The 24546-nt window shown below is 49.0% G+C and overlaps 1 protein-coding gene across 8 annotated transcripts; it reads right to left on the bottom strand.

The window, feature by feature from the left end:
• Window positions 1–5207: 5207 nt before the first annotated feature.
• On the bottom strand, window positions 5208–22707 carry SLITRK3 (SLIT and NTRK like family member 3). 8 transcript variants are annotated; one of them, XM_064721333.1, is made up of 4 exons: window positions 16227–20906; window positions 8991–9048; window positions 8171–8342; window positions 5208–5651 (listed from the first exon to the last, which is right to left on the bottom strand). In XM_064721333.1, the coding sequence occupies exon 1, from the start codon at window positions 19270–19272 to the stop codon at window positions 16435–16437; it is 2838 nt and encodes a 945-aa protein (XP_064577403.1). In that variant the 5' UTR covers window positions 19273–20906; the 3' UTR covers window positions 5208–5651; window positions 8171–8342; window positions 8991–9048; window positions 16227–16434. The 8 variants fall into 8 exon arrangements, with proteins under 8 accessions (XP_064577403.1, XP_064577402.1, XP_064577401.1 ...); XM_064721332.1 differs by lacking the exon at window positions 5208–5651 and adding an exon at window positions 22424–22707 and having other exon boundaries at window positions 6649–8342; window positions 16227–19290; XM_064721331.1 differs by lacking the exon at window positions 5208–5651 and adding an exon at window positions 20924–22387 and having other exon boundaries at window positions 6649–8342; window positions 16227–19290.
• Between the last annotated feature and the right edge of the window lie 1839 nt (window positions 22708–24546).

The following is a 24546-nucleotide window of genomic DNA, read 5'->3' as shown; positions in this document are numbered from 1 at the left end:
ATAGAAACCCCCATCCTCTGTCACCAGCTTCACTGGGGGACATTTCCCTGCATTTCTGCAGAGCCAGCACAACCCTGCTGTCACCAGTCCCTGCTTGTGTTTCTCCTCTCTGCTCCCACTGCTGTTCCTGCTCTTTGGCAGCACTCAGGACCATGGAATCCCTGGTTCTGGCTCTTGGGGACCAGTGTGTCCCCTTTAGGGAAAACTGAACTAATTCACACTTTCACATTATGCTTTCCATACATAATTTGGTGCTTTTTTTGGGGCTAATAGATGAGGAGAGGGAGGCATGCAAAAACTACAGAGTTTTCCCAACTGGCTTGTGCAGAGTGAGACTCGGAGCTCCAAAATTCCAGTAACTCACCCCAGAGGCCAAGCAGCTCTGCTGCCTTTTGTTTTCCTTCTTGCAAAGCATCTTTATTCCTATTTGCAGACTAAAAGTGACGAGCTATTGACTGCAGAAAAGCCAGTGGCTGGAATAGTAAATAAATCTTGCCTGCCACAGCGCTGCCTCCGCAGTGAGAAACTCGAGCTGACACGTCTCTCATTACTCTGTGTTGTTTCCTGGATAATTTATGACTCTCCATTGCATGTGTTTGGAGTTGTAAATGTGATCTGCAGCTGCAGCTGACATCAGGCATGCAAAGGACAGCTCCCAATAATGCTGTTAGTCCTTTATGGGCAGAGTTACAGTAAATAACACTTAATGTGAAATATGTAGAGCCATAACAAACATGACAGTGGCTAAGGTTGCTTCTGCTGAGGATGCTGAGATTGCTTGCAAGGAAGGCAAGGAGCTGCATCAAGGACAGGGCGCACAGGTTCTCAAGACTCCTCCCTTCTTGTAACTGAGGTAAAACCCTACAAGAAATATGTTTTAATACTCCTGTTACAACAAATTCTGAGAGCTCTGTCTGGATAAAAGAATACCTGGTCTTCAGTCCATTAAGGCAGCTCCAGGTGATCCAAGGAAATTGATCCCATGGAATGTGGATGTTTCTCATGCGCTGCTAAATATGAACTCAGTGTCTCCATCCACAGCAATTTTTCACCAGATTCTGAGACTGGTCTGGGCATCCTCCCTGTCTGCCTAAAGCCAAACAGGAGCACTAAAAAACAGCCTGATTTTCTCTGTTAGGGTGCTCGTGTGGATGGAATTCTGTGGGGTGCCAGCCACTGTAGGTTTCTGAACTGGAGAAACCACTGCAGAAACAGCTTTTGTTATTTCCCTTCTTGTATTGCTGACTGTGATCCATTTTCACTCTTAAAGCAGAACTAAAATGTTGCTTTTTAATGTCAGGAAACCATTGTAGGTAAATTCTGCTTTAAATTACACTCACCTGACCCTATAGAAACTCAAGGGCTGATCTTGCAGTTTCTGATATTAGGAAGAAATCCTTTATTCAGAGGGTGGTGAGGCCCTGGCAGAATTTTCTAGGAAATGGATAAGCTATGGCACCACAGTTTGGTGGCAGAATTTCCTAGGAAATGGACAAGCTATGGCTCCACAGTTTGTGATTTCCTGAATATTGGAATTTCCTTTCTTCCTTACAGGGTGCTGCAAAGAATTGGAAGAAGAATTGGAAGCCAGTCCAAAACACAAGCAACTGGAAAGTTTCAGGATCAAATATCAATTCATCTCCAGAAGTTCATCTCCCTGTTTGGGCTCTCTCCTACCAGCTCACCACAGCACTGGGAAACTTGGAAAACACAGAGAATCTTAATTTTAAGTTTTTCTCCTGCTCTGCTTAAGCTGTGAAAAGAAACAGGCGAATGTAAAGAGATCCACCCACTCCAGGCACATTAATTACAGGGACTGAAAGCCAGCCAATAACGGAGGTAAGACAGAAATGCAGTGCATTAACAACTGAACAATGGCCATTGTTCTCTCGTTTGCCCACAGCTGCAGGTGTGTACAGCACAGCCTTTGTCTTCCCGGGGGCTAATTTGAGTGTTCTGACATTGCCAGAGAGAATTCCTTTATCCGTGAACATCGTGCTGCCAGCCCTGTCCCAGGCACACACACAGCTTCAGCCTCTCTGCACAATTTTTTGTTTCACGCACAAATAAACAGATGAAAACCTGTTTGTTTGCCCTCCTTCAAGGACCATTGGGTTATTCAGGGCAAGAGTTGTAGCACAAAAGAGAAAGTAAATATAAATTAGGCCATTGAGACAGTCCTCCTTGTATTGCAGTGACATTTTTCTGTGGAAATAAAATAGGATGTGTAAAAGGGTCAAACTTCAAGAAAAAAATCTTATTTCTAGTGTTAACTAGTCAAGGGCCGGCCTATACACAGCTGAATGCTACAGGGCCAACTAAAGACACACATTTGATCTTTTCCCCCATTCTCTCCATAATTAATAATTCAATTTTACGGTTATTTCATTAATTTGATTATATATAGAACAATTTTAGGTGTGGTGTTGCCTGTCCCTGAAAAGAAAAAGTAATTGCAATTTTTCTCTGGGTTCTCCTATTCTCAGTTATTCATCTGCTACAAATATTACTTTTAGTAATGACAAGGTGGCAGCACCAAAGATCATGAACTCAGTCATAGTTTGCATTTGGATTCATGTAATACCAGAAGTGAGAAAATTATTGGATATTAATTCCAAAGGATCAGGCATTCCCAAACCCCTGTTGATTACACCCACATTTCTGGCAGTGGAAACCCAGGGGGTTTTTTGGTTTTTTTTTTTTTTTTTAATTTTAAGCCTTTTGCCACCAATATTTTAATTATTCTTCCTATCAATACTTCATTACATTATCCTTAATAGCAGGGAATCTCAGGTTTGGGTTGGAAGGGACCATAAAGCCCATCCAGTGCCACCCCTGCCATGGCAGGGACACCTTCCACTGTCCCAGGCTGCTCCAACCCCAATGTCCAACCTGGCCCTGGACTCTTACAAGGACACAACATTTATTTATCCCTTAAAACCATCAATTTCTGAAGTTTAAGATGTGCAATATCTTTTAGAAAACATTTTTGAATCCCAAAATAAAACCTTTGTATGCTTGAGAGGGTTTTTTTCCACAGTACCATTTTTTCCCTGCAGACAAAACTGACAAAAACCAAAGCACAGAAGTTTGGCAATAAAAGAGTAAAAAAAAAAAAAAAAAAAAAAAGAATTGCTCTTTCTATGAGTAGAAAGTTTTGTTAAAAACATACTTTCTTCTAAATGAGTATTATTTTCAGAAAGCTTCTCTATGCTTCAAAAAGTGAGTTTCCTTCAGATGAAAAATGTGGGGTTTTTCTTAAGATGAAAACAACATTGAAAAGGTTTTTGTTTGAAGTTACATTCAGGGAGTCACATTTTTTTCAGATACCAAATATTCATAAAAAAATGTCAGCCTGAGGATTTTGTTTCCCAATTAAAAGCAGACATTTTTCAATGGATGTGGTATTGCACTAATGACCCACAGTTATTGCAAATGGAGAATTTTTGAAGATGAAAAATCTTCAGGAACTTAATCACAGCCTTAAGTGTTCAGAACTTAATCCTGACACATCTCTATCCAGATTTGTCAGTGATTTATTACCATAATGCACTATTTTGTTATGCTATTAATTATTTTGATATTAATAATTTCTTGTTTGTTTAATTTTCACTTAATTCTTAAAACCCTTCTTATAGAAAGAAGTACCAGTAACAAACTTTCCCCTTTTTTGTATATCTGCAAAATTCCATTCAATAGAGGATCTGGACATTGGATAAAACACATTATACTCAGGATATTTTTATGAGAAAAGAAATTTTCACTGTCTTCCCCATGGAGACAGGAAATTGGGAACAGAAGTTTAATTCCAATTAAACTCTAATTAATTTTAAATATCTTGGTGTTTAGGTACAACACAATCCCCCAAAGCTGCAGGTAGGATAAGTGGGTGGGAGAGGCCTTTTCCTGGGAATGTTTTGCTCTCCTGGAGACACAAATCTCTCAGGATCCCTTTCCCATTTGCTGCTTTGAGAACAAATTGTATCTCATCAAAGTTGGATGAGTCTGCACCAAAAAGATTTCCAGAGGGAGGAGGAGGAAAATATTTTGTCAGAGGAAAAATTGGCAGCTGTGTCTTATGCTCCAGACAAGACCTTGGTGGTCAATACCTGCTGATTTATTAATACAATGTGTTGTATAGAGCTTTATCCTTATTGACAGTGTGAAATATCTTTTTTTGGTTCAAGCAGGATTTGGTAAGGGGAGATTTCCTTCGAGATTTTTATTCCTAGCTCACAAGGACAGGAGGAGCCTTTAGGTGGGTGTAGAAGGTTGAACAGGAGCCTGAAAACCCCTTGTGAATTAACAGCCTGGCCAGGGGCCTGGGGACACTTCTGCCACCAAAGGCCATCCCACAGCAGTGACTTCTTTCCATTCCCATGGGTGAAAGGCAGGAAAATGCCTCCAGCAGAGTGAAGCAGCCCAAGAACTTTGGTGGCTGAAGCTCACACGAGCTGAGAAGTTGGGCGGATTCGTCTGGATTATTTCAAGCAATTCCAATGGCTGTTTGGAAAGCTCCAGCAGCAGGTACCAAAGATCTGGTGTCGCCTGAGCAGCAAGGCTGTCCGGTTTATCTCGGCTGTTTGAGGGGCCTGGAAAGGCCCGGAGTGGCCTTGGGGCAGCCCGCGTATCGAAGGACGAGAAGAGGCTTCAGTTCTTCTTTCGGTTTTTATGTTTATTAATTGTTTATCTAAAAGATTTTCTTTCAGCCGAACAGAGCTCTGCTCAGCAGCCAGCCATGAGCACACTGTGCTGCCCTCCGGGGCAGCCACGTATCTTTATACCCATTGTTACGTGTACAATATTTATCATTTTTCCCCAATACCATTTATTCTTATAACTCGGTGCACTTTCAGTAATAACCAATCCCAAAGTGCCACCATCACCACAGAAGATGGAGGAGAAGAGGAAGAAGAAGGAGGACAGGACACACCCCAATTCCTCCATCTTACTCCTCTAAACCCCCCTGTACAGAAATCCTAAACCCTGTGTCTCACCCTCTAATTAACTCATCCCTTCACCATTCACCCCGGTGAAGCCCTCATCCTTGTCGTCTCCTGTGTGGGATCAAAGTCCAGCCACCAGACACTTCTGGCAACATTCCAGGACTCCCGAGCCCCCCAAGGGTGCTCTCGGTGGCTCAGCACCTCAGGACTGAGATCCTGAGATCCGACACAAGGCCAGCAGCACTGCTGTGCTGGGAGGGACAGTGGGAACTCAGTGGGAATCTGAGGATGTATTTAGGATTTATTTACACCAGGCACTGCAGCCTTTGGGTCTCAGCATTTCTTTGGTTGTCCATCTCTAGCATCCACTCGCTTTGTAACTCCCATCCTAAAATCCACTGTTCCTTTCCCAAGTATGAAGTGGCATGGGAAATTCAGCTTTCCAGAGGCAGGGTGGGTTTGTTGTTCCTTTTGAGCAGCAGTGCCAGGAGCTCGGGTTCATTTTAGATGAAATTCATCCTGCGAGGAGGAGATTTGCAAAGCTCATCACTCCCCTGCTGCCTTCAGCCTGTGGGTTCCTGTGTGAACGGCTGCTCCCCTGAGGACATCCAGGCATCTTCCTCAACACTGACATCAGAAAAACTTCTTTCCCCAAGTCTCCAGACTCTGAGCAAAGCAGCAGCTCTCTGAGCTTTGTGGTTCACCCTGCTCAAAAAAAAAAAATTAGCCATTGGAGGATGGTATTCCTGTGTGTGCCCCAGAGATGCTGCACACAAGTGCTTAGTCTGACATTAGGCCTGCATGAGTTAATTAAAAAATAATAATTTTTTCCTTCTCATCTTCTGGTTGTCTCCAGTCAGGCAAATATGCTGAAATCACAAAACCAGCAAAGGGATTGCTTTAACTAGGAGATAGGGTATGAATTCAGCATATTTTCTGCATAGAAATATGACATTTGTATGGAAATGACCCGTTTTCTTGAACAGGCAGCTATACATCACAGAAGTTTCACTGCAATGTTTATGCAAAAGAGATTGGGAAGCACTTTCCCATAAAGTGCTGATTTCCCCCAGACGAAATAATAAGGCAAAGCACAATCCAGAAGCTCAGGAGAAACATTTCACTCAATGTCATGTACTCTGGGTGTTTGTTTTGATTTCCACGATGATTTCATGTTTGTCTCTCTGTCTTCTCCCCGAAGGAAGTGCAGGGCTTAGGAAGGAATGATCCATTCTCCCTTTTTTATTTCTTAACCACATCCCAGCTTCCAAACGATGGCAGAAGGGCAGCAGGACATTTCCACCCTGCCCCAGGGACCAGGACAGCCTGGGGAAGGTCAGGGTGGAGGCACAAGGAGGTTTTTGTGCAGGACTGGACAAGGGCTCTGCCACAGGGAGCCAAAATCCCCGTGACAAATCCACGCTCCCATGACCTACATTTCCTGGAATATTTGCACAGTGCATGTGGCAATTCAGCAATCAGGCAGCGCTCTGGGCACGCAGCTCAAGGAATGCTGAGGGATCAGTGCTCTGCAGCTTTTCCTTTCAGATGCAGTGTGTTATGGGCTGGTATTCCACGGCTGAGCTGCTTCTAGCTCCGGGGCCAAACCCAGAGTAAGGATCAGCAACACAAACTCAAAACCAACACCAGCACATCTTATCCATAGAAATGTGCTATAACCATAGAATACATAACTAGCAAATCATTTTTAGGCTGCTTTTATTACAAAATTACAATTTGAATTAATAGTTGCACAAGTACAAGATTGTTTTTATGCCAGTGCTGAATGAAACGCTCCGACCTCGTTCAACCCCACCGAAGTCAAGTGCAAAATTCACCCTGATATGAATGAGAAATTCTTTGAGTTTATCATGAATTAAGGTATAGCTTGTTCTGATGATGAATTGAAATTATTTAAAATCAATTAGAACAGAAAAGACACATCCCAAACTAGATGTTCACTGAGCTCAGATTCTTGATTTACAGCCCAACATCCTGACCCTCAATGGAAATCCATACATCACTGAGGCAACATAATCAGACTTCAGATAACTTACTCCAGAGCAGGAAAATTTTTTTTCCCCCTGTTCAAGCCAATTGCTGGGAAATTAACAGCAACCAGAGTAATTAGCAGTGCAGATATTTCACCATCAGAACTCTGAGAGCATAGCAGAGGTTTCCAATGCACACTCAACAACTCCTTCCTTTCCTTTGCCTGTAAAACCAGCCCTGAGTCATTTTGGCCACCGCTTTATTTCACAAATGTGGAACAGCTCTGGAGCAGTTCATGATTTACTGCAAGTCCTCTGGAAGAGTAAAAACCTTCCAGGCTTGTGCTCAGCCACTAAGCACCGCTCCTTTCAAAACAGAAAAGAAAATTTAAGAAATTTGTGCCAATGTGACATTAATGGAAGCAGCTTCTTTTTTGGGGGGGTGTTACAGAAAAGGACACGCCGTGGAAATGTGATTTCCCCTAGTTGCATGACTATTTATATAGAGAAATAGAAATTCATATAAATGTATACATTTCTATAGATACACATTTTGTACACTGGAGGCATATACATACATACATACATATATACACAGGGTGTTATATACACATCCAGATTTGTATATACATATATATAAATATATATACACACGCAAATGCACACACAGCTTGCTTTGGAGCCAGCTAGAGTTATAAATTCTCCCTCCCCCACAGAGCCAAGTTGATCTGAGCTGCCTCTGCTCAACACCCCACGGTTGTCTCTCCAGCCCGAATTAAATATAATCCTCATTATTCTGCCTCTCTGGTGCCTGAGAAACTTGGCAACCTCTCTGGGTGACTCGAGATGCAGCAATTCCTCCTGCCTTGCCTCTCCTAACCTATTCTAGGAGATGCAATATGCTGCTAAGATTAAGTGTCCAAAATGTTAATATGTCTGAAAAATGCCTCCACTGACCTACATCGGGAATGTAGGTCGGAAAGGAGCTATTTTTAACCAAAATGCCCATATTTTTAATTACAGTCCAAAGCAAGCCACATTCCTGAATCTCCCAGAAGTTTGCAAAGATTGAATTTTACACTTCACTAGTGTAATTATAGGTACATACTCAGATTTACACACAGTATATACAGCACATACTCAGCGTTTCCGTGACACACGAGGCACTCGCTCCTGCTTGGAGCTGACAGCAACTAATTTTAGGAGCATCTCCTCCTTCTCCCTGATGCATACCTGTTAGGGATCCTTCTTATCAGGGCTTTGTGCTCTGAAGGCTTGCACAGATCTGGTTGGCTCTGGTTGGCAAAGGCCTGTGACACCACCACGGCCAACCTGGCCAGGCTGCCAGCAAGCTGAGGGCACTCCAGGCGGGGCAGAGGGAAGTCTCGAGGTGCAAAACACCACTCTACAGAAAAACCCAACAGAGAGAACTGTGTTTTCACTTGGTCTCCACTCCAGGCACAAACAGAGGGCTCAGGGTGTGTGTCCTCAGCCCAAGGAGGATCTGTGCATGCAGACAGGTAAAAAAAAGCAATTCTGGGAATGCCAGCGACCTGCAGGCTGGTGAGAGCCGGGGATAAAGGCAGGAAAAATAAGGTCTGGGAGCTATTTGTTACCTGCTCTAAAACAAGGGTTTGCAACAAGAATTTCATGTAGTTATTGGCTGTCTGGAAGCCAGCGAGAGGCACTTGACTTTCAGGTGCCGTTCTCACTGTCAGCCTTGGCAAAATTCCCACTTGTCACAGCTTAGCCATTGCCATTCCTTCCATCAGCCTTCCTGGCTGCAGTGTCAGAGCCCCCACTACTAGCAGGAATACATATATATATATATATATATATACATATGTGTATATTTATCTACATAAATTACATCCATCCACAATTCTTCACTGGTTTAAAACTGAAGGGGACAATTAAGCACGGACTGAACAATTACTCTCTGCCTTAATCAGTGCCTTGACTCTTCCTCAGGACCCCTCAGGGCTGGGGCTTGCCCTTTTTTTTTGAAGAAAACACTGACATCAACTGGATCTAAAAAAGACTTTTTACTTGCCATATTTCTTTGCTTGCCAATACTATCCACTTTCCAAAGCAGCCAGGTTTTTGGGTCACTGCAAGAAAACATAACAGAAGTGATGCCACAGGAAATGTCTCTCTGATTATAAAGAATGCATTTAGGTAGAGATTTATTCCAGGAATGCTTTGGGGACAACTGATCAGTCCTGCCCTTGCATGGCAGTTTAACAGCACCAGAGAAACCTGGATGTGTTCCCTAAAAAAGACAGACAAGCTTAACTGAGCAGCATCCATTACCAATGCCTAATTTTTGTAAAGCTCATTTTTCACCAAAGCAGCACAAGATGAATTTTCCCAGTGCTCCCAGGCACATGGGGATGGTGGCTCCAGTGGTGCAGGACCCCAAGGACTGGATCTCTCAGGTGGAGCAGCTTGGCTGGGCCCATCCAACCCTGAAATCTCACTAATGGGGATTTCTGGCACCTCCCTTTGAGTCAGACAGTGCTGGGCACTCCCAGGACACAGCAGAGACATTTCAGCTCTGAGTGGCAATTCCTACTCCCTTTGGAGCACACCTCCCTCACTCTCCAAAGAAAAGAAGCACAAGAATTAAAGTCCTATCATGAGAATTTTCACACTGCAACGTTTCCCTCTCTCTGGTTGTACCAGTGATAAAATCAAACTGAACAATCACAGAACAAAAAAACTCGCAGAAACCCAAACATTAATTAACCCAACATTAATTAACTTTCATTTGCAAAGCAAAAGCCTCCAAAGTTCAAGGATGGACTCTGGTTCAAGGGTTATTCAGATAATGGACATTTTATATATTTAGAGACCAAGTACAAACTCAAAGGTTCATGTATCTTTCTATAAAACTCAGTTTAGGACAGTTACTGTTGGGACTGACTTAGCCTTAAACAAGTACAGCCTGAAAAAATGACCAAAAAATACATTCCTGTAATTCTTTAGGGTGTAATCCACCTACTGTGGAAAAGCAAAAAAAGCAAGAAAAAAAATGCATATAACCCCCATAAGCAGTATATTAATGCCACTGTAACATCTGGGGAATGTCATTAACTTCAGATAAGGTCCCTGCAGGATAAAAAGTCCCAAACCTTTCTTCAGCTTTTTTTTTTTTTTTGGTTATTTGGTTGGTTTTTAGAGTAACTGTCACAGGATTCCCTCCTCAGGAATGGTGCTGGGTGCCACCACCACCAGCAAGGATGGCACAGCCACCAGAGGCAGCAGCACAAATGAAGTCTTTGCCATTCCAAAAGGGATTTATCACAATTCAGGAATTCCTGCTTGGAATCATTCACGCCCTACTGCAGAACCTGATCAGTGCAGAGAACCTCCCTCCCTGGCACTGTGCTCCAAGGACAAGCCAAATTGCTGTGCCACATGCCATGGGCAGGATATTCCTCCACAGGCAGGGTTGGAATTCCCAAGTACAGAGAGAGTCGCTCCTTGGCTAACCTGAAATATCTCTTCAGGATTCACAGAATATACAGGATATTCTTGAGAGATTTAGAAAATTCTAGTGGAAAAATAAAGAAATTAAGGAAAGTAAATGGACATTAAAGAGTCAGGATAGGACACAGGACTTGGTTGTGAATATTTTATATTTGCTCTGCCCTCTGTTAGTATCTGTTCTTTTTGAGGCACCCAACAGCTGAGTCTTGCATGTCCACACCTCTAAATAATTGCTAAAAATAACCCCACACTCCAGATCAACATCCTTAACCTTCAAAAATATCAGGATTTATGCACCACCCACCCTCCAGAGACCACCCAGCACAAATGTGGGACAGAGCCTTCCTACAGCTCTGCTCTATGGGCCTTTTCCTCTCATTTTCTCACCAAAATTATCCATCTGACACCATCCTGATAACAGCACAATACTGACCAATTTAGCACAGGCAATGCCACCACAGGGAAGTGTTTCCAAATGCTTCCACAGGGATCAAAAATAACCTACAGGTGTCACCCCAGCAGCCTCCTGGGGAACTCTGTGCTTTGCTCTCTGAGCACAGTCTATGGTCTATAGAAATCTGCCAAACTGCCCCAACAACCTGAACAAACATGAGATAATGACAGAATTTTACAGCTGGGAAACCCTAAGGATCAAGGGAAAGATATTTTAAAGATGTTGTAGGAAACACAGTTGTCCGAGCCTGTCAATCACAGAAACACAGAATGCCCTGGGATGGAGGGGCCTCCATATTCTTGCTCTCAAAGAAAAATATAATACTAATAAAGTATTTCCAAATAATTTGCAATTGTTACATTAGTAATCTGCTTGGCTACTTGGTCACCAATGCCATTAGAGCTAAAAAAATTTGTCCTTAAAATCAAAAGCCTCAAAGATTTTTTGGTTAATTTGTGAGTGGGGTCAATCAGAGAATCACAGAATTGATGGCAAACCCATTTTCCCTGTACCACTACTCATTTTATTCTGAAACAGTCCCATGGAGTACTTGTCTCAAAATACTTGAATCCACTTAATAGATGTTGTAATTTTCTGAGATCAGAATTTGCTCTTCATTCAAGTCTGTTGACTAAAACTGATCATAATGTGGTGTCTCAACATTGGCTTCAAGGGAGCAGAACTGGGCCTCCCCTCCATTCCCACTCAAGGGTTTGTTCCAAGCACATTCCAATTCTTCCGCTGCCCAATCAAACCAGAAATATTTCAAGAACTGGGAAAAAAAAAAAGTATTTCCACTCACACCAGAATTAAAAAATAGGAATTTTTGTACAAAGAGATGTGTTGTGAGCTACATCCTGGGTCGTTTTGCATTTGTTCCATGGAGAAAAACTGTGTTGTACTGTGTACAACACAAATACATGACTGTGTACACACAAATACACAGATACATAAATTCACTGAGAACCTCAGCTACAGATTGAAAACCAAGCCTTGGAAAAACTCAGAACATAGGAATATGCAGCGCACAGATCCTGATTTCCCAGTGTCCATAAATCCATGTTGTAAAAGCAAGCTTGCCTTTGGAAGAAGGGCAATCCTGGAACAAGTTCACCCTGGGGTGGCTGGAGCTCTGCCAGGAGTTGTGCCCGTGGTAAAGCAATGTGCTGAGCAATGAACTCCCACACTCAGGGCCAAATTCTACTTGCTGCTCTTCACGTGAACATCTCTGTTAAACCTCAACCCCAGCCATGACATCTTCACGTGAAGTGGGTACTTGAAGCGAGTGGAAGCAGCACAGAGATCATCAAGTGCTGCTGGCACACCCAAGTGCTTCAGGAGAACAGCCTCACATTTTGGAGAGACCTTTCCTCCCTTTCATGGCTCTCAGAGAACAACTTGGACAAACCCACATATCTCTAACTTAAAACCAGCTGTGCTGCCACACTCAAAGGTGGTTTTGTCTGGAAAGGTCTCTGACAAAATCTGGAGCTGCCACAGCTTAACTCATGTTCACTGAAGCTCCTAAGAAATGAGATTCTCACTCTCCAATAACACTCTAAGCACGGCAGTAGGCAACAGGCTTTCCAAAATTCACATTATCACTCATACCGTAACATTTGACATCTTTCTATCACTGTTGATACACTCAAGAGACCCATGAAGCCATTTCCAAACAAATTTTTTAACCTAAGTTACAATGCGATGGTGACATCAATGACAACATCCAGAAAAGACAAAAAGCACCAATAATTGAGCACCAGGATCATCTTTTCCATTTCCCTGTGTGCAGCTGTTGGCTGGGACTGGGGCTTACCTGGCCTTGCTGTTCTTTTCCACCTGTAGGAAGAATTTCAATGGTCAGTGAGGGAATAAACCAAACACTTGCTGAAGTTTTACTACCACAGGCCGAGCTGCTCAGGCTGACACCAGGTACTTGTACAACCATGAAATCAGCTAAAAAATTATTTATTTCACATAGCATCCCATCAAACAGCTCTAATGCAACTGCAGATCATTTGATTTTATTTGATTCCTTCCCAGTAGAATTAATGCTACCAATGCTACTGCTGATAAAGACAGAATTATCATTAATACTCCCTATTAATTAGGAGGAACCTGGGTTGGAGCATGCAGAGTGTCACCCACTGCAGGTCAGAGATGATGGATCCACTGTTTTTTCCTGCCCTGGGAAAGGAATGCTGCTACCCACTCAGCCTCAGCTCAACATAATGAAAAAGCAAAATAAAAGTCATCAAAACACCCTTTAGACATCACACTTAGACACTGTCAACACTTCCAGAGCAAATCATCCCCAAATCATCTCAGTACACAAGGGAACGGAAGTTTCCTACGCAAGGAAAGAAAAATAACTCAACGTAAGCCAAAAATTATCTCTTTTAATACAAAATTCCATTCTCATAGAACAAATTTATTTCCACTGAATAAATAGATCTGCTCACCGTCCACAGGCGAGATTACTGCCTATAGTAAGGATGAAATTCTCTTGCCTTTCTGCAGTTTAATGAAAATATAAACATTATTTGCAACTGGCTTTACTCTATTTGGATACAAGTATGAACACTTGGGGCTTTGAGGACATTGCCAAATGTATACAGCACCACTTTCACTGGGGATTGTACTTTAACCTGATTTATACAGCTCCACGCATCACTTGCATGTAGGCTTATCAATGTAATTATTACAATTATGATAAGAAGGATCTGGCCTTTGCACTTGCATGTTTAATACTCTTAGCACGTGCATGCTCTTCCACTATCTATTAAAAACTCAGCAAAACAAACAAATGAGCAAACCCCAACGGGTCAGAGCTGAAGGCAGCAGTGAGGAAACACAATCTCAACTCAAGAGAGGAAATTGCAATGTGTAATATTTTAACTGATGGCGTGGAGGGTGATGCCAGCTTTACAGAGGATTGGAGCTGTCCCTCCATCTCCAGACACACACAGCTGCTACCAAGGCTGGGGAAATGACTCTCCAAGAGTAAATCTCACCATGAGCATCCTGCCCAGAGCTGTAAATAGCGACATTGTGGGGGGACAATGAGTATTTATGGGTTTATCTCTGTTAAAACACGTTGTGTGGGTTGAAACCGAGCTGCTCCCCAAGGAAAGAGCAGGTGGTGGGGACGGTGGCCTCGGCACTGTGATCCTCTGCCAGGAGGTGACAGACCCCGCTCCCAGCAGCACCTTTGGGGGAATAACCTCGATTCACCTGGACAAACCACCCTGACCGCTGTCCAGACACATGGTGCTGATGGACACATTGGGTATTTCTGGATTAACCCCATTCTCTGAACACAATTGGATATTTCTGGATTAACCCCACTCTCTGGACACAATGGGTATTTCTGGATTAACCCTACTCTCTGGACACATTGGGTATTTCTGGGCTGACCCCGTTCTTTGAAGGCCCTGAGGGCAGCGCCCGGCTGTGGGGGCTGCCCATGGCGGCCCTTCCCGCCTCGGGACAAGGCGCCCGCGGGTTGATTCGGCGGGGCGGACGGGGACAGGGAGCGGCCTCGGGAGCTGCTCCAGGTTGGGATGGAATCCAGGATCGAGTCCAGGATCGAGACCGGGATCAACCCTGGGATCAATCCCGGGATCAATCCCGGAATCGAGCCCGGGCCCTCCGGCCCCGCCGCTGCCCCTCAGCGCTGGGGCTGGGGCGCCACCTGGCGGCCAAGAGGGGCCGCGCCCGGCCCGGGACCGCGGGGACAGCGCCGGACAGGGGGACACGACCGGACAGAGGGACACCGCCGGACACAGGGACACCGCCGGACACAGGGACACCGCCGGCGACAAGACACCAACGCGGACAAGATACCAACCGGGACCCGCCCGGGCAGGGAAATCCCACGCTCTTTGGTCTCCCTCCGGTTGCAGCGGGAGCGGGAGAAGGGCAGCGCTGGGATGGATGCTTTGCTTTCCCAGATCGCATCCCCCCATTCCAAAGTGGAACTGCGGTTTAATCCGGAGGGGTGGGAGCTCTCTGAGTGCTCACCCCGCTGCCAGCACCGGCAGCATCCCCGCGATGCCTCCCGGTGCCTCCAGCAGGCCGGGAAGCAGCGCTCCGGCGGGATGCGCTCCCAATTTCCCCAATATTTTTAACTGTCAGGACAGTGCGGCAGGGATACAGATCGCAAATCGGATTTGTGACAGTCTCGGGTGGTATCTTGGCAAGAGACGCTGTACAGGGTTTTTTTTTTCTCTGTTAACATCACAGTGCATCGAACTGTTATTAATAAAATAGCGTTCAAGGTTAATGTGGGGAAGGAAATCTCTGTGGAGGAAGCTGAAGTTTCAGGTTCAAGCTTTGTATTCCTATATATATATATATATTTTGGGGTGTATATATATATATATATATCTGCAATTTTTTTCAAAACGTTTTATTAGGAAAGCTATACCAGACGCATCACTGTACAATGATTTAACATTACCTTTACAATTTATATTCACTTGAAATTACAGAATAAATATATGCACATTGTTGTACCTTTGTGTGTGTGTGCGTGTGTGCGTGTATGGGTGCATGAGAGAAAACATTAAAAGTGCTTCCTACAAAGCTGTTAGTGAGAGGTGCCCATTAGCTTTTAGGGGTTTTTTTTTCTCCTTTTTTTTTTTTTCTCTGTATATTTGCATGTCGCTTTTATTAGGAAAGTGCGGATGTCCTCCAAAAAAAAAAAAAAAAAAAACAAAAAAAACAAAAACCATGGCGTCATGATGAAGTGTCGCTGAGCATCCCCTAGGTGTGTGCGCCACGTGGTGACATCCTTTGGGCTGCTCGGCTCCGGGCGGCTTCCCCCAGCCCCCGGGACTGCCCCCGGGGTTCCCCCCGAGCCCCCCTGGAGGGGCTGGGCTGGCGAGGGTGAGGGTGAGGAGTGTGCGTGCGAGGGAGGGAGAGAGACAAGAGTGAGACATTCGAGCAAGACCCTCCCCTCCCTTCCCTCTTGCAGTTTCCAGGCATGCAGCAAACTGCGCTCGTTTGCTTCTTTGCATTATTATTTTTTTTTCTCGCTCTTTTAAATAAATGTACAGAATCTGTGCCATGATGGGCAAGAAGAAATCAGGCCAGAAAATGCCATCTTCCCTCCCCCTCCCCTCCAAGGGAAAATATCAAGGAAGTTTACTGACAACGGAAAAAGGAAAAAAAAAAGAAAAAAAAAAGAGTCAACGAACAAAACAAACAACAAGAATAAAGAAAATAAAAGAAAAGGGAAAAGAAAAAAAGAGAGAAAGAGACACACATAGAATTTACTCAATCAGGATCAATACAAAGATCCCCGATAATAATAATAATATAATAATAATAATAATATACCTTTAGACATGGCACAGTCAAAGTCTCAGTTTCAGTATAAAAAAATAATGATTGATTAACATCTGCTGGCAAAAGTCTGCGAAGGCACTTCGTCGATTACTGATCTGAGAAGGGCCCTGCCCCGCAGCGCGCACATCTGGCGGGGCAGAGCGCACAGCTGGATCCTCTGCTCGCGGGCGGCGGGGCCGGGCGGGCGGCGGGGCGGCGGTCAGAACCGGTACGTGGTCTTCTCCAGGACTTCGAGGTAATCCGGCTTGGTTTGGAGTTTGGCCCTTAACTCGAGGTATTCGCTTGTGGGGGTTTGGTGGTCCGGGAAGCCCTTGCCGGCCGCGAAGAGCAGGGTCTCCTTCAGCCGGGCGTCCTGCTGCAGGTCCGGGTATTGCATGCCGGGGGGGTGGACGTGCAGTTCCTTCAGCTTGGGCACGGTGCCGTAGAGGCAGTCCACGAAGCCCACGGCGCAGGGCGGCGGGCGGTCGCGGTCCCGCGGGGCTCCCGCCGCCGCCGCCGCCGCCGCCCCGAGCGCGCCCGCCGCCAGCCCTCCGCCCGCGGGGTGCTGGGGGTGCACGGCCACGATGGTGTTGAGCTGCGAGCTGGACACGGCCAGGCTCCACTCCTGCTCCTTCTCCAGCAAGGTGCGGTAGCTGCTGCCCGGCTCGGGCGCGGCGGCGGGGGCGGCGGGGTGGGCGAAGCCGCGCTCGCCGCCGCCCCGCAGCAGCTCGGCCGCCTCGCCGCCGCCGCCGCCCGCCGCCTCTTCCTCCTCGCGCGGCTTGTAGATGGGGTTGTTGCACATCTGGGTCACCGGGTGCGGGATGTAGTCGTAGACGTGGCCCGCCGGGGGCGCCTTCTCCGGGGAGCGCTCCCCGGGGCCCCCCCCGCCGCCGCCGCCCCCGCCGCCGCCGCCGCCGCCCTCGGGGAAGAGGCGCGGGCAGCGCAGCGGCACCGCGCCCAGGTCCGCCGCCTCCGCCCGCGGGCCGCGGAACGGCAGCTTCCGCCGGCGGCGGCGCAGCACGAAGGCGAAGAGCCCGGCGGCCACCAGCACGGCGGAGAAGAAGAGGACGAGGAGGCTGAGGATGAGCACGGAGAGCGGCACGGCCGCGGCCGCGGCGGCCGGGGGCAGCTCGTAGGCGGCCGCGCCGGTGGCGGCGGGCGGCGGCGGGGCGGCGGCGGGCGGCGAGGCGGCGGCGGCGGCGGCGGGGCGCAGCGCGGCGGGGCACAGCGCGGCCAGCTCCAGCGAGCGCAGGTCGCGGCGGGCCAGCGGCTCGGGGCTGGCGCACAGCACCTCGCCCACCACGCTGACGGAGCTGAGCGCCTCCAGCCACTGCTTGAGCGGCACCAGGTCGCAGGTGCAGTCCCAGGGGTTGAGCTTCAGGTCGATCTGCACGATGGCGTGCAGGTGCTCCAGCACCCCGGCCACCGGCAGCGCCAAGAAGTGGTTGTTGCGCAGGTTGAGGCGCGCCAGGGAGGTGCCGGCGAAGGCGTCGGTGGGCAGCGTGCGGAGCAGGTTGTCGTTGAGGAAGAGGAGCTTCAGGTTGGGCATGAGGCTGAAGGCCGCCGGCTGGATTTCCCTGATCAGGTTGTACTCGAAGTACAGGTAATGCAAACTCTGCAGGCCCCGGAACATGCCCGGGGTGAGCCGCTCGATGTCGTTCCCGTTCAGGTACAGGCTCTTGAGGTTCGGCAGGTTGATGAACGCCCCGTCCTGCACGTAGGAGATCCGGTTGTTCCCCAGGTGTAAGAGATCCAAGGAGGAAAAATTCCAGAAATCGGAGCGGTAGATTTTCTGGATCAAATTCCCGCTCAGGTACAGCTTCTTGGCGTTCAAGGGCCTGGGCAGGAGCTCGGAGATGTTGTGGAATCCCCGCTCCTTGCAGTTGACCGTCAGGCCCAGGTCGTTGATGTGCAAACTGCAAGAGCAGCCGGTGGGGCAGATGATGGGGATGGGGGGCCGGGTCTGGTAGGCAGCCACGGGAGGTTGGTTGGGCCCGGGGTACAGGCCACGAGGGGTCGGGGGAGGCCGGGGCGCCCGGGGCTGCTTGGTGGGCTTGGGCTGCTTGTTGGACGTTTTGTACTCAACAGAGGAAGCGGTGAAATGGAAGGAGGACAGCATGGAGGAAGGCTTGGTAGGCCACGCGTTCTCCTTGCTGGAGGACAGCTGAGGGATGCCCAGGCTGGCTTCCACCTCGGAGTCGGACAGCATGGGGCAGAGCTTGCTCCTCTTGATCTCCCGCAGGTCCTTCCCGTGGAAGTGGAAGGGCGTCTCGCAGGTGATGTCCCCCACCAGAGCGGTGTAGGGGATGCGCTCCAGCCAGCTCTTGAGCTGCACGATCTCGCACGTACAGTTCCACGGGTTCTCCTCCAGCTGGATCTCCATCAGGCTCCTGCCAATGTGGTCCAACATCCCGCGGTACGAAAGGACTTTGAGGCGGTTCCCCCGCAAGTCCAAGTGGGTTAAGGACACAGACTTAAATAAATTGGTGGGAAGCATGGGGATAAGATTGTCATTTAGGATAAGGACCCTCAATTTACTTAGGTTTCGAAATGCCCCACTTTCAATCCGTTTAATGACATTGTAATCTGCCTGCAGATATTCCAGACTTTCCAAACCCAGGAAAGTGTCGTTCCTGAAAATGTCCAATTTGTTTTCGTGCAAATACAACCTCTTCAGAACTCGGAGCCCGTTAAAAGCCCCCGTCTGAATGTCCTGCAGTGCATTGTTCCCAAGGTTAATAGATACAGCATTGTTCAAGTGAAGAAAACTGTTGGTGTACAATTTCCTCATGGAATTCCTCTGCAGATAAAGTTTAAAAGGTCTCGACCACGACTCTGTTATCTGACTAATATTTATAAATCCCTTGTTGTCACAATGTATATGGAAAAGGCTCTCCTTCACTTCACAGTAACATGGATCAAAGCAGGGCTCATCCAGTTCCTCCGAGTCCTCTATCAAGGGAATAGGTGTAGTCCATGCTAGAGCAATTGTGCTTAGAAGAATTATCCACAACATCCTTCCTTTATGAAGCCTCTCTGCCGTGGAAGGTTTCATCATTTGTTGGTGTTTACAAAACTGCAACGGGAAGAGAAACACAGATTTCAGTATTTCTGCCCTGCCCTTCTCCTTTCCCTAAGCCCCTACCTGCTGGACTCATGTCGGGCTCCTGGAAAGTTCAGCAATTGTTGGGCAGACGTTCCCAACCAACTCCAGGGGTGTCGGCTGGGCGAGCCTTGCCCTGATTTATACTTGGGAGATGTTAGAGGGCTCCATCACGCGATAGCAGCCTGCCTGGCTCCCCTCCCCGTGGTAAATGCCACCTATAAAGAGGACAGCACATGCAGCCCCGCACGGCACCACGAGCACACCGAACGTGTTGCGTCTCTCCATGTTTGCCAGGCTTGGGAACTGCCCGCATCTCATCCCCGGGTGGAATTTCAGCCCGGGAGCCATCACACATCACAGCCCAGGGGGGGAGACACACCAAGGGTGGGCACATCTCTCCAGTGTCGCACCACATCCTTCATCCATGCAAACTCCCAAAGTTATTGGACCTCCACCCTGAGATCTCCTTCCCTCCCTGCCTCCCGGCTCGATGCGTTCCACACGCGAGTTCCAGGGGATGTGCGAGCTGTCCCTGGCAGAACAGCTCCCCTCAGAAACCCCCACAGCATCTCCACCGGAGTAAATGGTTAACGACCCTGATGGGGAAGGAAATCTCCCCCTCGCAAACGCGCCCCGGTGAATTAATGCAACCGGTATATTATCAGATAAATACACACCACATATTAGTCATTTTAGCTGATTAAAGCATTTAGAGATGATTAATCTTTCTAAAGCACATGCCCATGCGATCAGCAGATCTAAAGGGAAGTGACAGCTGAAGAGGCACCTAGGATTGAAATGCTCAGCCTGCCTTGGATTAGGGCATTTTGTGCCCCCAGGACCAAGCAGGAGACCCGGTTAAAAAGCTGAAAGTGGAAGAAAAAAAAAATACCTTGACACTTACCAGCCGATAAATTCTCTATCCTACTATACACGATTCCGAATGAAGACACCATTCTTCTCCAATCAGATGAAAATAATACTGCCCTAATGAGATGCAGCTCCTTCAACATATGGTTTCACCCTTCCTTTCACCAGATATTTTAAATGTATGGGCACAGGGAAACGCTAAGGATGGGGATAACACCAGTGGTGATGCAGCCTTCCTTGAATCCCTGAAATGCCCATTAGAATGATTCGGAGCGATCATTGCTTTTAGTCTCAATCTCCCAATAAAAAGGTCCTTTTTGCCTTCCTCGTGTAAGAACTAGAAAAAATTGCCCCCCATCCGTAAACTTAAGAGCAGAAAGATGCATTTAGGGGAGAGAAATGCCAGAGGAACAGAAATCCTTAGGATCAACTTGCAAATGAAACCCTCCCCTGTGGGAAAGAGGAGATGGTTGAAAGCACGAAAAGAGAAATACCCTCTGCAATTAAAACCAGCATCTAATTGGGGAGAAGGGAGAGAGACGAGAGCTATATTGCAGTATCAATCTCTCCGTCTCCTTTGCAAAATATTAGCCACTTAAGTTCTTTCTCTTCTGCAAGGGCTGTAATAAAAATAAAAAAATAAATAAAGAGGATTATTATATCTTCTTTTTGGAGGAGGGGGGTGTCTTTGACCCTAGGCGGAAACAAAAGGATCCAGAAAGGTTGTACTTACCGGTTTGCAGGAGAGATTTTAGCACATCGTTACCAAAAAAAAAAAAAAAAAAAAAAAAAAAAAAGAAAAGGCAAAAGAAAGGAAGAGGGAAAAAAAGAAAGCTCGAGTTTAAAGATTGCTGGTTTGTCTCTGCCTCTCCCTCTCTGTGGCTCTCTCTCCCTCTCTCTCTACTCCTGCTGAAGCTGAGGCAAAAGGAAAAAAAAAAAAAGAAAAAAAAAAAAAAAAGGAGAGAGGAAAAAAAAAAAAAAAAGAAGCAAGCCTGAAACGTGCTGGGAATGCAATGAGCCCCTCAATGATCCTTTTTAGGATGCAGAGCTGCTGTTTGGCACACTCAATGGAGGAGGGAGCAGAGGGGCTGCTGCTGCTGCTGCTGCAGGCTCCAGCGCCGCCGCCGCCTTCCCCGGGCAGCGGCAGCGGCAGCGCGGAGCGGGCGCGGGGCGCGGCGGCGAGCGCGGGTGCGCGGCTGTGCGCGGGTGCGGGGCGCTGCGGGCCGTGTGCGTGTGTGTGTGTGTGTGAGTGTGTGTGCGTGTGTGTGTGTGTGTGCGTGTGTGTGCGCTGCCGCTCCTGCCCTGGATCAGGCTCCTCCACGTCATGAAAATCAGCTTCAAGAAGGGGAACAAACGGAGGGGGCGCGCTCGGCTCCAGGTCGGGGGCGCGCATTTGGGAAGCCCTGACTACACAGTTTTTTTTCCCTTGCCTTTTTTTTTTTTTCCCTCTATCCTTTTTTTTTTTTAATCCTTTTTTATTTTTTTTTTTTTTAAGAGAGAAGGAGGGGGCTGGTTGGCGGAGAGGAAGGGAAGTGGGAAACGGGCAGATGGGGGAGGAAAAAACCTGAGAAGAATCAGAGAGGGGAAAAAAAGCCGTCGGGATGGGGCAGAATTTGCACCCACCCCCCTTTCCAAAAAAAAAAAAAAAAAAAGAAAAAAAGGGAAAAAAAAGAGGGGAAAAAACGAGAACAAAAAGCCCAAGTCTGGAGGAAATCAAAGCTGCTCTGACTGCGAGTGCCAGCCGAGGGCTGCGGCGGGGGTCCCGCTCCGGCCGCCCCGCTGCCCCCGCATCTCCGCCTGCTCCGCCCGGCGCTGCCCGCCCGTCCCGGGGCCGCTCCCGCCCGAGCCTCGCCGGGATCCCGCAGCGCCCAACGCCTCGGGAGACACCGCGCACCTCCCGCACCCTCCCGCCGTGTGCGCGGAAGCGGAGGGGCCGCGCCCGCGGTGCCCGCCCGCCCCGGGAGCCGCCGCAGGTAACGGGGCTGCGCGGGGCGCGGCGGATCCGCGCAGGGGGGCCAAAGTTGGTGCGGGAGATGCGCGGGGGGCTGCGGGCTCTGCCTGCCCCCGGGGCTCGGCCAGCCGGGAGGGAATTGCTGCGGGCAGGGCAGGCGGCGAGCCCCGCGCTGCTCCGCGCATCCCCGCCGTCCGCACCCGCGCACCGCCCCGCGTAACTCCCGGGCATCCCGCACCCCCCTCCCGCACCCCGCGGTGCCTCGGCCGGGAGAGACTTAACTGGAACCGCGGCTCGGCAGCGAAAAGTTCGGGGGCAGAGCCGCGGGAGCGGGCGGGAGGTGCCGGGGGCTCCGCGGGCTCCCGCCGCCCCGGGGCCGCTCTGCGCGGGCAGGGGCGCAGCCTCCGCGCCCGCGGACGCGCAGCAGCATCTTCCCCCGGCTGCCGAGCTCTCCTCCGCCGGTGCAATATGGACGCACCGCTCGCTCCTAATTAAATTGCTGCATCATTCATTTTCTGACGCGGGAGCGACATGGGGTACGGCGGGCTCCGTGCACCGACACCCCCCGTTCGGAACCGGGGGGAGGCGGGGAAAAAGGGCCGGAGGGGGAATCACAACAGTTTGTTCTTGCAACAAGCTCGCACCTTGGCGGGCTCGGCAGCGACTCAGGAAAGGCACCTAAGGAGGGAGCAAACCCCGCTGGGTTTGGGGGGCAGCCCCTCTTTCCCCATGGATGCAGGGTCGGGGGGCGCGGGGGAGCCCTGACCTCGCAACTTTGCCAAAGGTCCCCGAATTTCGCTCGTTTTCCTCGCCAGGGCTGCTGCCGTCGGGCTGTGCGGAGGGGCTGGCACAGGGCAGGGATGGCTCTGAATGCGGAGCGGGGAGCGCTGCGGGGACGGACGGACATCCCGCAGGACACACGGACACCCCTGTGCCCGGCTGTGACACGGGACAGCCCCGCGGGATGCCCGGGGGAGGAGGAGGAGGAAGGAGGGGACGGCCCCGCATCTCCCTTCCCTTCCCATCCTTTATGTCCCCGCAGTTTCCCGGAGGGCTGAGGAGACTCAAATGCCACAGAGAAGCGGCTCTGCCGGGGTTTGTCCAGGCCGTGTCCCTTGTCCCCTCAGCCGGGAGGCAGAAGTCACCGCGGGCCATCCCGTGTATCCCCTTCCAGCCCCAGCAGCTCCCGGCCCTTGTCTGTGCTCGGTGTGAGTGTGACTGGCAGCGGCTCCGGGGAAGGGCACGGCTGATGTAACCAAGATTAGGACGTCACTCGCTTATTAATGATAATTATTATTATTGGCAAGCCAGCTATCTCCTTGCCAGAGCCCATCCTGGAGCTGTGGGGATGCTGTCAGCAGGGTGGGAGCTGGCAGGTGCCCTTTGGCTGCCTCTTGCCAGCCTCAGCGGTCATCACTGAAATGCACCTTTCCCTTCTTATTGTGAGAATAAGGGAGGAGACCCAACTTAGAGGTGATGCTTGGGCAATTGTTGTACCGTGCAGAAATATCCTCACAAGGTTCTGTTCCACCAGAGGAGAGCGTTCCCCTGCTGCAGTCACTGCTCAGCAGGCTCGGAGAGCTCCAGGCAGCCTGCAGTGGGAACCATCCCCTGTCCTGCCTTGCCCTAACCAGCAGAAGGGGCAGTGCTGGAGAGAAAATAGGGAGTTTCCCCCCAAAGCTCGCCCTGACTGTCCAGAAAGAAATATTCTGAGCTTTAATAGTGTCTCTGTCTCCAGCAAGCCACGGCAAGGGCAAAAGCAATAAATAGTGCAAGGGGAGGGCAGCTCTGCTGAAATTATTGCAAGTGGGAGCTGCTGCTTCCCAGCTGGCTGGGCTTGGTAAGGTCAGGAGCAGTTTGGGGGTGCTGGGTCTGAGTGTGGGGAGGGTTTGGATGCAGCTCCAGCTGCATCTCTGCCCCAAAGCCCTGCTGGGCACGCAGGGATGGCATCCAGCTGCCAGGAGAAGCTGTGGGAAGCCCAGCAGGGTGTGCTGATATCCCTGGTGGGATCATTGATGCCTGCTGGGATCTCCTGGGTGCCAGAGCTGCCAGCCCCATGCTCCAGGAGGGCTCAGAAGGAACATCCCATGGCTCTCCCTGCCATGCTCCTCAGTGGAACATGGGAACCCTGGGATTTAGGGCAGGCCAGGGTGCTGGGCTGTGCAGAGCACAGAGCTGAGCTCTGCAGCACACAGAGAGTGGCCCTGGGCAGAAACACCCACAGGCCATGAGAGGCTCATGCCATTGGACTGGGCTCAAAGCTCAGCTTAACCTCCTTCCCTGCTCCAATGACCCCTCTCCTTGTCCCCATGAGATTTCTATAGTTTCTTCATATTCAATATTGAGCTTCGCCTTCCCCCTTTTATTTTTAGAGAGCCTTTCAAATATTCTTGGGATTCTATATT

This window comes from Zonotrichia leucophrys, chromosome 9 (genome assembly GCF_028769735.1).
Source record: "Zonotrichia leucophrys gambelii isolate GWCS_2022_RI chromosome 9, RI_Zleu_2.0, whole genome shotgun sequence".
Lineage (NCBI taxonomy): Eukaryota > Metazoa > Chordata > Aves > Passeriformes > Passerellidae > Zonotrichia > Zonotrichia leucophrys.
The sequence above is the reverse complement of the archived record's forward strand: the minus strand, read 5'-3'. Positions and strand labels throughout refer to the sequence as shown.

Excerpts from the sequence above, each read along its gene's own strand:
- SLITRK3 (XM_064721332.1), bottom strand. The coding sequence starts at position 19,272 with ATGATGAAACCTTCCACGGCAGAGAGGCTTCATAAAGGAAGGATGTTG.